The sequence below is a fragment of the Nannobrachium achirus genome, assembly GCF_963921795.1.
Source record: "Nannobrachium achirus genome assembly, chromosome: 3".
In the NCBI taxonomy this organism is placed as follows: domain Eukaryota; kingdom Metazoa; phylum Chordata; class Actinopteri; order Myctophiformes; family Myctophidae; genus Nannobrachium; species Nannobrachium achirus.
Genome location: NC_137812.1, coordinates 35673152 through 35687915, shown reverse-complemented (window position 1 = coordinate 35687915; position 14764 = coordinate 35673152). Strand labels below are relative to the sequence as shown.

The following is a 14764-nucleotide window of genomic DNA, read 5'->3' as shown; positions in this document are numbered from 1 at the left end:
GATAGGCCCATATACAGGCAGGACTACTGTACGTCCACGTCACTAGGACTCAGACATAACCATAAAACAAACCTGATGTAAACAGGAGATAGGTTCTTGCCCTATGGGCCTCATGGCTATCGGCAAGGCTTACTTACTATGACTCAGACATAACCATATAAACAAACCCGATGTATTAGACATAATATATAGGCATGTCACTATACTCTGACATATAACCATACACAAACCCAAAGTGCAGTGCCTGATGTCGAGTTATTTGAATATGCAGTTGTCCAGAGCCACCGATATGCCATAAATGGTAAATGGTGCATTTATATAGCGCTTTTATCCAAGGCGCTTTACATAGATTGTGCATTACATTCACCCATTTGCGCCTGTGACCCCGTGGCAGACCAAAGACTGGATGGAGGGATTATATCTCCAAACTGGCTTGGGAACGCCTCGGTATACTCCCTGAGGGAGTGGAGGAAGTTGCTCGGGATAAGGAAATCTAGAGGTCTCAGTTGGAACTGTTACCCCTGCGACCCGATTGCGGATAAGCGGTCGAAGATGGATGGATGGATGGACAGACAGACACACACATTCATACACTGGTGTGCGGAGGAAACCATGCAAGGCACCAACCTACTCACCTGGAGCAATTAGGGGTTCAGAGTCTTGCTCAAGGACTCTTCGACATTAACTCAGGGGGAGCCCGGATTCGAACTGGGAACCCTTCTGGCTCTGATAACCGTTTCTCTACCCCTGAGCTATGCCGCCCCCTGGCTATGCCATATATGGGCATACTGTATACTGATGATGACATCACATCAGGGATCTCCATAAGTCTGACTGCCCATAAGTCCAACATCTCATTAGTCCGATGGTGGTTAGGCTTAGGTTTAAGCATAGTTTTACTGAGGTTATGGTTAGGTACACAGATTGATTCAAAGATCTCCATGTATGGGCACAAAAGAGAACACCGAAAGACAGGTACAACGGGTACTCTGACAAAGCCCAGTAATGGAGTAAACTGTATTATTGTAGTATTTGTTTATTGCAACCGTAGGTCGCAGTTAACTATGGAAACCGGCACATCTTGTCCGCGTATCTCTGTCTGTATGTCACGCCTGACACTGTGCATGTTACCCTGACACATCACTGTGACATCACAGGCTCAGAGCAGGGATAACACCTGATACTGTGGTTCCCCTGACACATCGCTGTGACATCACCGGTGACACTCAGTCAGATACTCAGAGCAGGGATCTCCATATATCGGCCCTTTAGGGCGAGGTCGCATGTCGCCCTGAGGCGTCTTACTAGTAGTATATACTATGTATCTTTCCCATACGTTCACACAGCCAAAATAATGTATAGTATTATAGGTCAGTCGCTAAATGTACAATGATGAACTTATGTAATGGGGTTACAAAACATTATACAAGATGACACCAATTCCAAGGAAATATCTTTAAATACTTTATTCATTTCTATAACATACCATATCAAGAGGTTAACCTCATTAAAATATTTGTCATTGAATTAAAGACACAATCTTCATTTTCTTACATGTGACCATGAAAGATGTCCTAGAATGTCCTCTGATTTGGGGTAGCAATAAAACTAGCTTATTTTAATTATATGATTTTATCATAGCCTCCCCTGAAATAGAATCATTGGCTATTTAAAAGTGTTTCACAATGATTGCTAAAGCATGTTGCTTATGTAAAGATCTTAGCTAGCAAAGCATCCTTTTGATTGATCAAGTTATTTGGGGACAAAAAAAATCTAATAATTATTTGTCTTTTGCCCCAAATGAATAACCAACTTGTTCAATCAAATGAGAACATGAGTTTTATATACTGTACCTGTACACTACAGTATAATGATCTCCAGTGTCTTTCAGGGCAACAGTTGGACCTGAATAAGGATAGTGTTTAAAAGAACTATGTTAAACCCATCTGACCTTCACCTACATCCTCCTCCAACCCCCATCTTCCAAATCCACAAAAGAATTCTGGGTAATCTTATTACCTCAACAGGGGCTCTGTAGACACTAGACAGTCTTGTCCTCTACTCTTGTCTGGATAAGAGAATTATAGACAAGTCGGAGGAGTCAAACAATCTTAAAAAAAAATGATTTTTTTTTTAAATGTCTAAAGCCTTTTTTTTATCATCTTCTCACAAAACTAAATCCTGGTACTGGAAAGAGTGTGTTCAGCTGCTGACTGAGACCAAAAAGCCTCAACTAATCTGGCACTGTAGGGCTGTTTTAGGGCGGGTTTCCGTTGGAACTTTCCTCTTATAATTTCAATAATCTGCAGACGGCTAAACACCAGGGGGGCTAATCATTTACATTATGACTTGTTGCCATGAACAAATTAAAACAAGAACATTGTCTTCGTTGTTTGAGAGTGGAATGTGTCACAGGAACCTTTTGTAGTTCCATGAAGGGGATTTTGGGTATTAGAAAAAAGTTGCTCAATACCAATGTGAAAGTGCTAGATATATTCAATATTCTGTACTTAAAAAAAAAGAAGTCTGACAACATAACTCATGATTCTTAAACTGACAAGAGCATTTAAAGCTTTTAAAACAATAGACAAAGATAACTGTTGTCACGTGGCTTTGCTAGCTACAACTCCCACCTGTTTGATTTGTCAAAGCTGCTCTTGGTCACTACAAGGTTACAGGACTCCCTTTGGATTGTGTTGCATTGCTAAATTTCAGCTATCATTGGAATCATTGGCCGGTCAACGGTGACCATAGAAATACAATACTAAGGACTACGAAAGGACAGATTCTGCATGCTTCAGCAAGCTTCAAAGTACAGGACATATATTCAGTCTTTATCCAAAGCGAGTGTGTGTACACAGTAAGACAGCCTACCGCACTGCCAGGCAACGGAAGGATAAATCTTGAATGAATTGTGATCAGCTCATTGCCGTTTTCTGACCACGCTGTCGTCTATGGATCCAGTGTGTTTGTGTGGAAACAGATACTCGAGAAAAGTGGCATCACATTATCTCACCATCTTATTGAATTTCTCCTTTTTACACAGTTTTTATCTTGTCATGCACCATGGCTTTTTGTATTACTTTACAATTATACGTTTACTCTTTTTACAAGATATACGAATGTACTCCATTAAAAGATGACTGCAAATTACTTCCAGTCTTAGTACAACAATAATCTTCATAATTCATTAATGACATCTTACATCCTGAGAATTAAAGAAATTACAACAAATGGGATATCATACCGATGCATTAGAGAATCAAAGTGAACTAGGATTCTGAGAACAAAGGACTAGACAGAGGTAAGCTACATCATAAACACATCGCTACGGGTTGGGGGGAGACATTGTATTTTTATCTTGAAATGTTTAACAATCTCTTTGCATGATGCTGATGTTTAAAATAGAAAAAAGAAAATGAACATTGTTCCATTAATTCACAAACATATCAAATTAAAATATATAGTATTTTTCCATAATAGTGTTTTGCTCCCGTCGTTACTGTTCATTTCCCAGTGAGGCGTTCCACTGAGCTTTCTCCTGAGCCTCATTGTGGGACTGTCTAATCCTTTGTTGCCTCCTCCTAGCATATTGAATTGGTCACTGCACACAGAGAGATACAAGAATCATGCTCAGAGTCAGAACAGGTGCAAACATGTTTCCCTGTCTGCAGTGATGGATACAATCGCAGCTTTTTGATGTTCTCATATGAAAGAAGAAAAAATAAAATACTATGGCTATTTAGTTTAGAGATCCTTTTACTCAAAAAGACACATAAAACATATCTTGGCTCTCTCTCGCTTTTGTTTTTTCTATCACATTGGTGTCAGAGAGTCATTTAAATAAAAAGAAAACAACTAGTCAGTGACAACATCAAGCAAGCATTTCAGGCTCTATGTCAGCCTTTTGTCAGTTATTTTAATAAGATCTTTTGCCCTCCATAACAAATCACACTGAAAATAGATGTATCTGAACTTTAAATATAGTAAATACTTTTGTGTTTTCAGTTTTGTTGTCGTCCCGTCCCCCCCACTTCATTTAAATCACAATGCTCAAGCAAGTCCTCACAAGAAAATATACAAATCCAGTTTCTTTATACGATTATTATTATTTATCTATGTTGGTCAAGGTGCTGGGAAGGAGGAATTATTCAGCGTGCTGTTGTCCATTCCAAGGAATGGTCCTTGGTGAGAGGGTGTGTGCAGGCAAAATCCAATTAGAATAATTAGGAGCCAGTGTATTTCATAGTGCTGAGAGACATTCACTCACTCTCTTCTCTTTATCATACATCCTAACATCTCTAACATGGATTCCTACTTCCCACAATGTCTGTTTCTTCGTCCTCATTATGACATGGTGACTTCACCAGGGTCAAGTTCAGCAGTTTGTATCGTGTCAACATAATGGAGGTGGTAGTGGATCATTTTGACATAACATTCGGGCCGTCACCTCCATCTCACTTAGAGTTGAAAGGTGTGCATGTGTGTCTGTAATGTCTGTTCCTACCGTAGACCATCCCTCCCTCCAAGTACATCCATGCTCTCTCCCCCATTCTCAATGTCCATCTCCAACTCTTAACTACCTCTATCTGTGACTCTATACATCCCTTCTAGAGCGAGGTGTCCTGGTGAATAGACTGCAGGCAGCCCAGTAGTTGGTAGTAGGGGCTGCCCGGTGCAGCCACAGTCTCAAAGACGGACTGAAAAGCCCTGCGGTCCAGCTCTTCGTCGATCTGGTGCCGGTAGAAGTCCATGGCCACCAGGCAGAACAGGTTAACGTCCACCACCTCGCTGCGGCCCATCCGGCTGATCACATGGGGCAGCCTGGGTGCAGGGAGGGTTAAGGACCATAGACCAATGAAGAGAGAGATCATTTATACCATAGCAGCACCAAAACAATAACAGGCCTCCTAGCAACTACATGGCAGAGACTTGTCACACATTAATTCTCCACAACACAGAACAGAAGTATAGCATTTACAGCTTGCTCCCAGTGCATTACTGTATTTCTTATATACTGTACATAAACCAAACACACTTTAACACACACCACCAGTCTCAGCCTCATTCACACTAGTGTACACATACATGCTCACGCACATTCCATCGATAACACAGAACTAAGGATACAGGGCTGAGATCCACTGGGACGTGGAAGCTGAGACAAAGAAACAGGACAGACTCCACATAGCCATGGCCACTGGCGTCCTCTGGGTGAAGTTAGACAGGGACAGCAGCACCCAGTCACGTACCATAGATGACTGACCAGTGGCATGAAGAGTCTGGAACACCTGGCCAAATAAAAGAACAGTAATAAATATATTAATGTTGTATAGTCACCTTTATAGTCACTAGTCCCATTTCTTTGACTAGTGATACTAATGTTAAATGGTTGTTATTTAAAAACCGTCTGAGAAAAACAGCTGAGAAATCTGTGCCTCTTCAACGTTGTCTTGGCAACCTATTGTCTTGGCAACCCTTTGTCTGTTCAAACAAGAGACCTCCCTAAAGCAGTTAACACAGAGGCGACCCAGTAACTGTTTACCTAACAAGTTTAGCTCCAATTAGAATTCTGTATACTGTTCGCTTAGGGAAGGAATTGATGGTGAAAATCTCGTCTTCAGGGGAGACAGAGTAACCAGATATGTTTATTTGGATTAGGCCTCAGACAATGGATTCCTCAAAATAATGAATTCTTGAGCTTTGCATAACACGGATTAAAATGCACAAGGAGATGTAAAACAATTGAGACATATTTTTGTTTTGCAGCAGTATTGACTCATGTCCTGCTGCTGACCTTGTAGACGACAGTGGCCATGAACTGTGGGTACGGCTGCTGGTTGGACAGGAACTCTCCGATGACCTTGTTCATCACGTCCTGCGGAGGGAAGAAGTCGTCCAGGAACTGGGGCAGGATCCTGGACACCACGCGCGCTTCACTGGGCAAGCCTTTACGGATTCTGCCAAAGAAATGTGGAAATACCCCAATGAAAAATTATGAAAAGAAAAAAAGAAGTCAGTCCTTCAAATGTCAATGACTCCCCTTAACTCTGACAGTGTACAAATGGAACCAAATGGAATTCATTTGGTTCCATTTGTACACTGTCAGAGTTACAGACTTGTAAGGGTCAATTTAGGCCCCCATAAAGGAACCCACAGAGTCCCTGGAATCCACTTTGAGAACCACTGAAATGAGTAAATAATAAATTAGAATGTCGATGCGGCACCGATGAATTGTTTGCTGCTCAATCCACAAACCATGTTGCAGGTAACGTACTGTAACTGAGGAGAGGCGAGAGCTGCAATGTAACAAAATAAGTTACTACTGCACAACTGTGTGCATGTAGCTATGTACTGTAGTGGTTCTCAACCTGGGGACCGGGTCCCCTGATGATTAACTTAATGTGCAACATTCTTTTCTCACTCAACAGTAAATAAACCAACATAAAATGTGAGTGTATAGAGGGTATCTGGACATTTCTAAAGTGACAATTTAAGGACTTTTTAATTTGTAAAATACTAGAGGCAGAAAATGTGAAAATAGCCGATCTATACATGCTCACAACGCGCGAGGCGTTGTGAGCATGTAGATCTGCTATTTTCACAATAGAACCGTGTTATACAAAATGTAATACCTCAACTCTTAGTGCTCGTAGGGTGGGGGGTCCCCAGTTAAAATATGGTTATTTTGGGTGTCGTGGCCTGAAAAGGTTGAGAACCACTGATGTACTGTATGAGTAAGAATTACATGTATTTGTGTGTATGTGTGTGTGTGTGTGTGTGTGTGTGTGTGTGTGTGTGTGTGTGTGTGTGTGTGTGTGTGCATCTGTGCGTGTCTGCACCTGCGTGTGCACAGTGCGTTGGCATACCTGTCAAAGAGCACAGAGACCCTCTCCATTGCGACAATGACCGACTCACTGTCAGGGGCCTGGGAGTCAGAGTGGGCGGGGCGCCCAGCAGGGCTGGCCTTCTCCTTGCCTGAGGAGAAACCAACAGGATCTGCTGTGACGCCCACCGCCTCCGCTACAGCACAGCCAGAGCCAACCTCACCTCTAACCCCTGTCACCTCTGAAACACACGCAACCACCGCTGGGAGGACGAGAGGGGACCAGTTAAAACGAGTGGGGGGGAAGAGTGGGTATTCAATTGAATGAAGTCACGATGACAGATTAACTGAGAGCCCAGTTCGGTTTAGTGTTTGAAATCCTTAACAAATACTTAATTCGGAGAATGATTGGTACAGGTCTCATTATAATCACCCACCTCAAGTATTTGAAAGGATTTCAACCTGGTTTGTCAACTGAATGGCCTGTTGCTAGAACGCATTGTGCTTTAGTTAGCTTTCTCTGAGGACAGACAGGTCTTGCTGTAAAGTACAGAACGTTCGTAAAGATGGAGAACGTCAGGCATGGGTTTGCATTTCCGAGGTCCCCGTTTTGATCAAGAACTTGGCTTCTAGCTCTTGTCTATTGAGAAGAGTTCGTTACTTAGCATGTTAGAAGAAGGGCAGGGGTATGCTAACAGTAGCTAGCGTTAGTAAGGGGAGACGTAGGGTTAGAGGTAGATATCATCTGAGGTACAATAAAGTAAAGTACGATGTAATGCAAGCAGGATGAGTGTAGCTAGCATTCATGGATGATGTTACCCTAAGTATTATCATGAATAGGCTGGCTGGTGCTTTGGTACATTAAACACAGATGTAATGAAAGCTTGTCTCCAGTATCAAGTCAGGACATGGGTCACATTATCTACATGCAGGTACAGTAACTATTAATGAGCAACAGGCGTGGAGCCGGTGAACAACTGTAAGACTATTAGTTCCTATGCTAATGACTCAAGTTCTGTTCTGTTACAACAAGTTTAAAGTTGTCTGGCTTACTTCTCCCATTGTGAAAAATAACTGGATATTCTGTCAACCTTTATTTCAATTATCCCCAATTTGCTATGCATTAGGCCATGGACCCCCATTTGAAAAGATCTTCATCCCTGGGACCCTCATCTAAGAACATTTTTATTGTTAGACATAATTTGGTCTGATATAGTCCTTTACTATGTACGCACAAAGGTATAGAGGTAACAGTGTAACTAGGCCATTATTGTAAGTTCTCTAGGTATATATACTTGTACAAGTAATAATGGTAAAGATGAAATAATCGTTTTAACTGGGGAGTCCCTGGAACCCCTCAAGGACCCCTGGGTCACTGTGAATGCCAGTGTGAATAAACATCAAGTAGTACTTGCTGCAAAAGTGCATAGAATAGGCTCAGCATGCAGGCCAGTTATCTAAGCCAAGAGCGGTATTGCATGCCTAGGTGAATAGCTGAGAATGCACGTGGCCATGCCGGTGAAAGTAGCCAGGCAATATAACTCATATCTAAGTGTGCAGTGCCATGCCGGTAAGTTAGCCAGTGTTAGCATTGGATGCAGCTACAATGAGTTTGCAGTGGATTTTAGATGTCTTTTAGCAGTGCCACTTACCAGTGTACATGCAGGTAAGCATGAGTCCCAGGGCAGCCATGGCTCTGTGTGGAGAGGGCATGTTGACACGGTCCACACTGAGCTTGACCAGTGCCTCGCTGTCCACACGGGACAGCTGCTCTGACAGTAGGAGGCGCTCCAGGCCCCGCAGCACACAGTGGTAAATGACAGAGGGAGTGGAGTCCTCGCTCGCAGACACCATCACACCACACGTCTATAGAGACACAAGAGACAAAGAAGAAAAGTGAATTTCCTTTATTCTTTACTTATTAAGACCTGGAATTATTTTATACTTTAGCTAATGAAAAATAGCAGATATACAAGCTCACAGCGTGGCACCGAGTGCTACGCTGCGAGCTTGTAGATCTGCTGAAAAGTCTGAAAATGTGTGCAAATCTTTGAATATTATGTTATTTTTAAAGCAAACATGTGTAACTCAAATTATGCTTCTGGGGGTCCCTGGAACTAAATATTTTGAGATGGGGGTCTGTGGAAAAATACATATCATTTTGGGGGTCCTTGACATGAAAAGGTTTGAGCACCACTGACATAGAAACATAGAAGGATTTAGAAGACACTTATAGAATTGGGTCAAAATATTCCACGATTTTTCAAAAATAGCAGATCTACAAGCTCGCTGTGAGCTTGTATATCTGCTATTTTGTAATAGTTAAAGCATAAAATAATGCGTTCCCGGTCTTGTATTGTCTAATGTATTACACGCCAAGGAAGGCCAAAGGCACACAGAGGGTGCTCACCTGTATGACTCCTGCAGTGAATTCAGCACCCACATCCAGAGGGTAGTTTTCCATCATGTAGAAGGCAACTGCACATATCACCAGCACATGTTGCTGGTTATGGAGGTTCACACAGCTAATGTTACAGGACCCAGAAAGACAAGAACACACACGCACACAGACGCACACGCACACGCACACACGCGCACACACACACACACACACACACACACACACACACACACACACACACACAGTGAATGCAATGAACATACAGTACGTAAAGGATAGCACCTAGTGGGAAACCATGGCATTACACTTTGTCCTTTTCCATATAATTAAAAAGAATGAAGCCAATTAATTTGGAGACAAATCGACGAAGCAGGGGGTTGAAGGGTGACATTTAACAGGAGCGCTCCCCAAGAGAATCAAATCAGCTCATTAAACAACAAAATGACAGCAGTTTGTGTGTGTGTGTGTGTGTGTGTGTGTGTGTGTGTGTGTGTGTGTGTGTGTGTGTGTGTGTGTGTGTGTGTGTGTGTGTGCGTCAAAGTTATTAGTTAAAAGTAAATAACTCAAAGAAAAATCACACCCAGTGTTAAGTGAGCCGTGCCTTTTATGAGTTAAAAACTTGCCCAATGCCAAGCTCTGCGGGACGGACATACAATACATACACACAAAGCCAGATGTAGGAGCGGTTAGTACCGCTCAAAAATTAAACAAGGCTTTGCAAAAAAATATAACTAACTGAAACTGTATTGTGTTTATAAAACCATAACTCTCGGATCGCCTGCGTCTGGCTTTTCTCGAGATACGTGGACAACAGACGGACGGACACACACTTGGTGCGTGCGTGTGAGGACGGACAGGAATAAACATGTGCAGTAATGTACAATACTCACTGAGCGATGGCCCTGAGGTTGGACAGCAGGTACTCGGAGACGGTGGGTATGAGTTGCTTGGCCGTGTCGTCCAGCAGGTCACACTCCAGCACATACAGCACCCCGTGTAGTGCCCCCATGCGGCTGGGCAGGTGGGTGCTGCGTAGGGTGCTCTCCAACAGTCGACACACAGGCTCCGCTATCGCCTTGTCCTGCCGATGTTGTTTATATTGACAAGTTAAGTGTTTTAAGCAACATGATCTCAAAAGTACAGGAACATGGTCAGTTTCGAACCTGGAACCTTCCGATTCCATGACAGACGCTCTACCTCCAACAAGAGCTTGGGACTAAATTATAACTATATTTGAACACATTTTCAATTACTGAAAAGTTACAGTTTTGGACACTTTTACCAGTACAGGTCATGGTTAGACAAGGACATATATTCAACACACACACCCACCCACCCACCCACCCCCACCCACACACACACACACACACACACACACACACACACACACACACACACACACACACACACACACACACAGAGGGTCATCAACGGTCCTCACCATGCCCAGAACAGCAGCAGCCTTGCAGATGGCAGGGACCAAGTACTGGTTGAGGATCTCGTCCTCAGGCGGGTGGAGTTTCTGCAGCTCCATGAGGGTGGAGAACATCATGTCAAACTGGTTCCTCTCCGTGAACAGATCCGACACTGCCAGCAGCTACAACACACGAGGATGGAGCAGGACAAAGAGTGATCAGGATAGAGGGAACTGATGTGCTTTAACAATTTGTTATAACATAACCAAGCATCAAAGATCTTTTGGGTAACAAATGTGCCAGCTCACCGATCGGACCACCTCACTGATGAGTACCACGGGGGTTCTCCTGTTACTGGGGGAACCAGGGATCAACCACTGGCTGTAGAGCTCCAGAAGAAACTGGGAACATGAGTGGATGTCCACACCAGCACGGTGCTTCCTGTTAGGATGTACAAGAAGAAAGGACATATGAGGATGGAAGTAGGTGTGTGTATTAATGCTAGGGAGTTGGCCTAAAGCAGTTTTTCTCTAAGTTGATTCCAAGAGCTCTGTAGGTTCCTTTATGGGGGTCTAAATGGACCCCTACACTCCGTTCCATGTGTACACTGTCAGAGTTAAGGGGAGACCTTGAAATGTAAATGTTTGAGAAAGACTGGCCTAAAGGAATGTATGGTTGGTGTGTGTGTGTTTGAGACCTGGAATTGATAGGAGAGGTGGGTGGAGAGGTAGGGGCCGGAGTATCTGTCTCGTCTTCCTCATCTTCACCCCATTCTTCCTCCCTTAGAGGAGTGATGTTGTTGCCTAGCCACACTGAGTGAATGGATACCTGCAGATAAGACATTATAAAAAGTCATTTAGCCATCTCAAAAGTCTAATGCCAGCATATTAATAACACATACTGTAGCCTTCCTCTAAGCTCCTTTAACTTACAATTTCCATTTCATTTTGAAAGATTGGATAGTTCTGCCATAGGCAAACAGGTGCCGGAACTGGTGGCCGTCCTCTAGTTTTTATATACGTAGCTCTAGAGTTCTACCCCTCTCCCTCCATATCTCACCTGTCCCAGTTTGTAGTCCATGTTGCCCATCTCTCGCTCTGTGTTGATTTGAAGTAGCAGCTTCTCATGACTTATCAGAGTACCTGCTGAAATAGAAACACACAGTATTAACCACTTAGGCCAGATTTTATACATCGTTGTACGACTGTCGCAAAAAGAAAAAAAGAACAAAAGGTGTTCACAGCAGTTCACAACAAGAGCTTGTAGCCGATTTCACTAACCATTTCAGCTAACCATTTATTGCCTATAGGGCTGTCAGGATGAAAGTGGTAAAATATCTAGGAGCAGTGATGCAGTGCCACACTATAGTGTAGCACAGCATCACTGCATCGCATATGTGTCATGTTTACCAGGGGAGGCTGCAGACAGTGAGGGGACGGGGTCCCAGGCATGGTAGGGGTGGTGTGTGCTAACGTTGTCTCTCTTGGACACTAGGGCCTGGATCTCCCGCTCCACCTCACCTCTGATCACCGACAGCTTCCTGCCAAACCTGAACAACAACAAGAACATCGTCATCAACGTATTATAAAACAGTCAAAGTATGGACTGCCGTCTTGTTAGAAAATAACTGCGACTACGTTGAAACAAGAAACAAAAAAAAAGCTATTAGAATTTTTTCTTCCAAGCATCTGGATGCTGCACACACTAAAATGGGGTTTGTTACCCGATATGCATAAGAGTGTGTGTGTGTGTGTGTGTGTGTGTGTGTGTGTGTGTGTGTGTGTGTGTGTGTGTGTGTGTGTGTGTGTGTGTGTGTGTGTGTGTGTGTGTGTGTGTGTGTGTGTGCCAACCGTGTGTCCAGGGCCTTCAGGCTCTTGTTGCGGGGCTGCTGCTCCAGACAGCTGACTGCAGGGTTTCCAGCAGTGGGCAGGGTCATGGCACTCAGCACCAGGCTGGTGATGGCCTGCACTGCCAACACATTCAACTGGGTATGCTCCAAGTCCTCCTGGGGAAACACAAGCATTAAGCAGAAAAAGGTTAAGTAGAAGGAGTGAAGGACAGAAATGCAGGGCTTATTCCACACACGGGCAGCAACAACATCCAGCTCACAAAGTCCTTAAAGTAAAACAAAATGACCCCCAAGAAATTCTAAAATGCAGAATTATGTGACTCTGAACCCAAACGGATCCAAACCAAACAGATCTTCAAATAGCCTTTTCTTCCAAATTGTTTGACAAAATTTTGGAAAGAACTATTACAGCACTGAAAGTTGTTCAGTGTCAGCCACATACTGTATGCATCTCTAATGCAACAGTCCTTTGGAGGTTCATGTTAGTATATTAGTATGAATTTCAGCCATCGTCTACAGATAATCTCTTAAGACAATTCAAGGTTACTTTTGCCAACAACAGTTCACTTTCAATGAGTGTTTTACTTGATATTTTGCTTCATTCATGTACACCCCAGACAGTAGCTAGATGAACTAGACACATAGTCTAGCATAATATGCAAATTGTTCCTGGTTGGGCCATCACAACGAGGCAAGATTCTGAATGCCATGTACAAATGCAAAAATGTCATCAAATACAAATGCAGAGGAGAGGATTAGGCCTACCTGTTTTTGCATTGAAACTACAAATCTGACAGAAAAACTCAACCTAAGACCAGACCACTCTTGTTTGCCATAATACCTCCACTTTAATACCTGACGGTCATAAGCTTTCATCTTCTGTGCACATACTGTACTGTACCTCCTGCTGTGTCTCTTCCTCCTGGTCTATAGCGATGGGTTGGGTGACCAGCACCCCCAGTAGAGTTGCCCAGGTCTCCTCAAACTGAGTCCTGCTGCTCCAGCCTGAACACAGCACAGGTTCCAGTTCAATTCCCCGTCAAACAGAGAACATGGACATTTCATGACACATGGGTCATATAAAGCACTGAGGTGGTATGTTTGTTATTGCCCTTTATTCTAGATTATTGGCCTTAATGAACTAGACACCAATAAATAAACCTCACATAAATACATTCATTTGTGTGTGTGTGTGTGTGTGTGTGTGTGTGTGTGTGTGTGTGTGTCTGTGTGTGACTGTGTGTGTGTGTGTGTGTGTGTGTGTGTGTGTGTGTGTGTGTGTGTGTGTGTGTGTGTGTGTGTGTGTGTGTGTGTGTGCGCTCGCACATGCATGCTTGTACCTAGTGTGTTGATGCGGTAGAGGAACTCTCTGAAAACATCTTTCTCCTGGAGGAAGTCGACAGGGATCTCAGGCAGTGTTGTACCAAACTCTCCTCCTGGCCGAGGGGACCAGCCGAGCTTCCAAACCTACGGCACACAAACACACAAAAACTGTTTTAACTGAGTGCATATAAAAGGCTATATGAATAAACAGATTGGTCTCTCTAACACGCTCCCATTGTGAACAAAATAGTAAATGGAATGCATTTATATAGCGCTTTTCTAGTCTTTCTGACCCTTCAAAGCGCTTTACAATGTATTTCACATTCACACACCGATGCCGCAAGAAACGATGCAAGGCACCAACCTGCTCATTGGGAGCAGTTAGGGGTTCAGTGTCTGGTTCAAGGACACTTCGACATGCAGCCAGCCCAGTAGGAGCTGGAGATCGAACCCGGAACCTTCCGATTCCAAGACGGACGCTCTACCTCCAACAAGAGCTTGTCACTCAATTATAACTATATTTGAACACATTTCCTTAAAAGTTACGGTTTAAGGCTTCCAACCAACAGTGACGATGTACAGCAGGGTTCCCCAGTAGGCGGCCCGCGGGGGCTACTGTCTGGCCCACACCAACCCCAGTAATAATGGTGGTATAAGAGCAGCAACAACACTAGTATATCGTCGTTGTCGCACAAATGTAGTGAAAACAGCAGATCTACAAGCACATCGGCTGTTTTCACTAGTTTAAATAATTTTTAAAATGATAAATGCAAAACGAGTGGTTTTGGACATACAAGATTTTTACCCGACAACGACGATATCTGAACTGTCGCAGTCGCTGGAGTAGCGGAAACGCCGCCGTCGCCCTCTGCAATGTTGTGGCCCTCGGCTTGGTACCCTAGACATAATTCGGCCCTTGGGGAAAACTAATTGGAAACTAATAATTGGAA

At 43.5% G+C, this 14764-nt stretch overlaps 1 protein-coding gene across 4 annotated transcripts in view; it reads right to left on the bottom strand.

The window, feature by feature from the left end:
- Window positions 1–3335: 3335 nt before the first annotated feature.
- The window catches only part of htt (huntingtin), a 55224-nt gene continuing 43795 nt past the window's right edge, over window positions 3336–14764 (bottom strand). Inside the window, exons 52-66 of one of the 4 annotated variants that reach the window (XM_080720959.1) lie at window positions 13832–13958; window positions 13393–13496; window positions 12493–12647; window positions 12052–12191; window positions 11702–11787; window positions 11340–11470; window positions 10951–11083; window positions 10669–10824; window positions 10118–10308; window positions 9237–9351; window positions 8479–8692; window positions 6870–7089; window positions 5798–5960; window positions 5131–5291; window positions 3336–4824 (exon numbers count right to left, since the gene is read on the bottom strand). In XM_080720959.1, coding sequence (XP_080577085.1) covers window positions 4611–4824; window positions 5131–5291; window positions 5798–5960; window positions 6870–7089; window positions 8479–8692; window positions 9237–9351; window positions 10118–10308; window positions 10669–10824; window positions 10951–11083; window positions 11340–11470; window positions 11702–11787; window positions 12052–12191; window positions 12493–12647; window positions 13393–13496; window positions 13832–13958 — 2310 coding nt within the window. In that variant the 3' untranslated portion in view covers window positions 3336–4610. The remainder of the gene's footprint in view (window positions 4825–5130; window positions 5292–5797; window positions 5961–6869; window positions 7090–8478; window positions 8693–9236; window positions 9352–10117; window positions 10309–10668; window positions 10825–10950; window positions 11084–11339; window positions 11471–11701; window positions 11788–12051; window positions 12192–12492; window positions 12648–13392; window positions 13497–13831; window positions 13959–14764) is intronic. The other 3 variants (XM_080720961.1, XM_080720960.1, XM_080720962.1) reach the window with 3 other exon arrangements.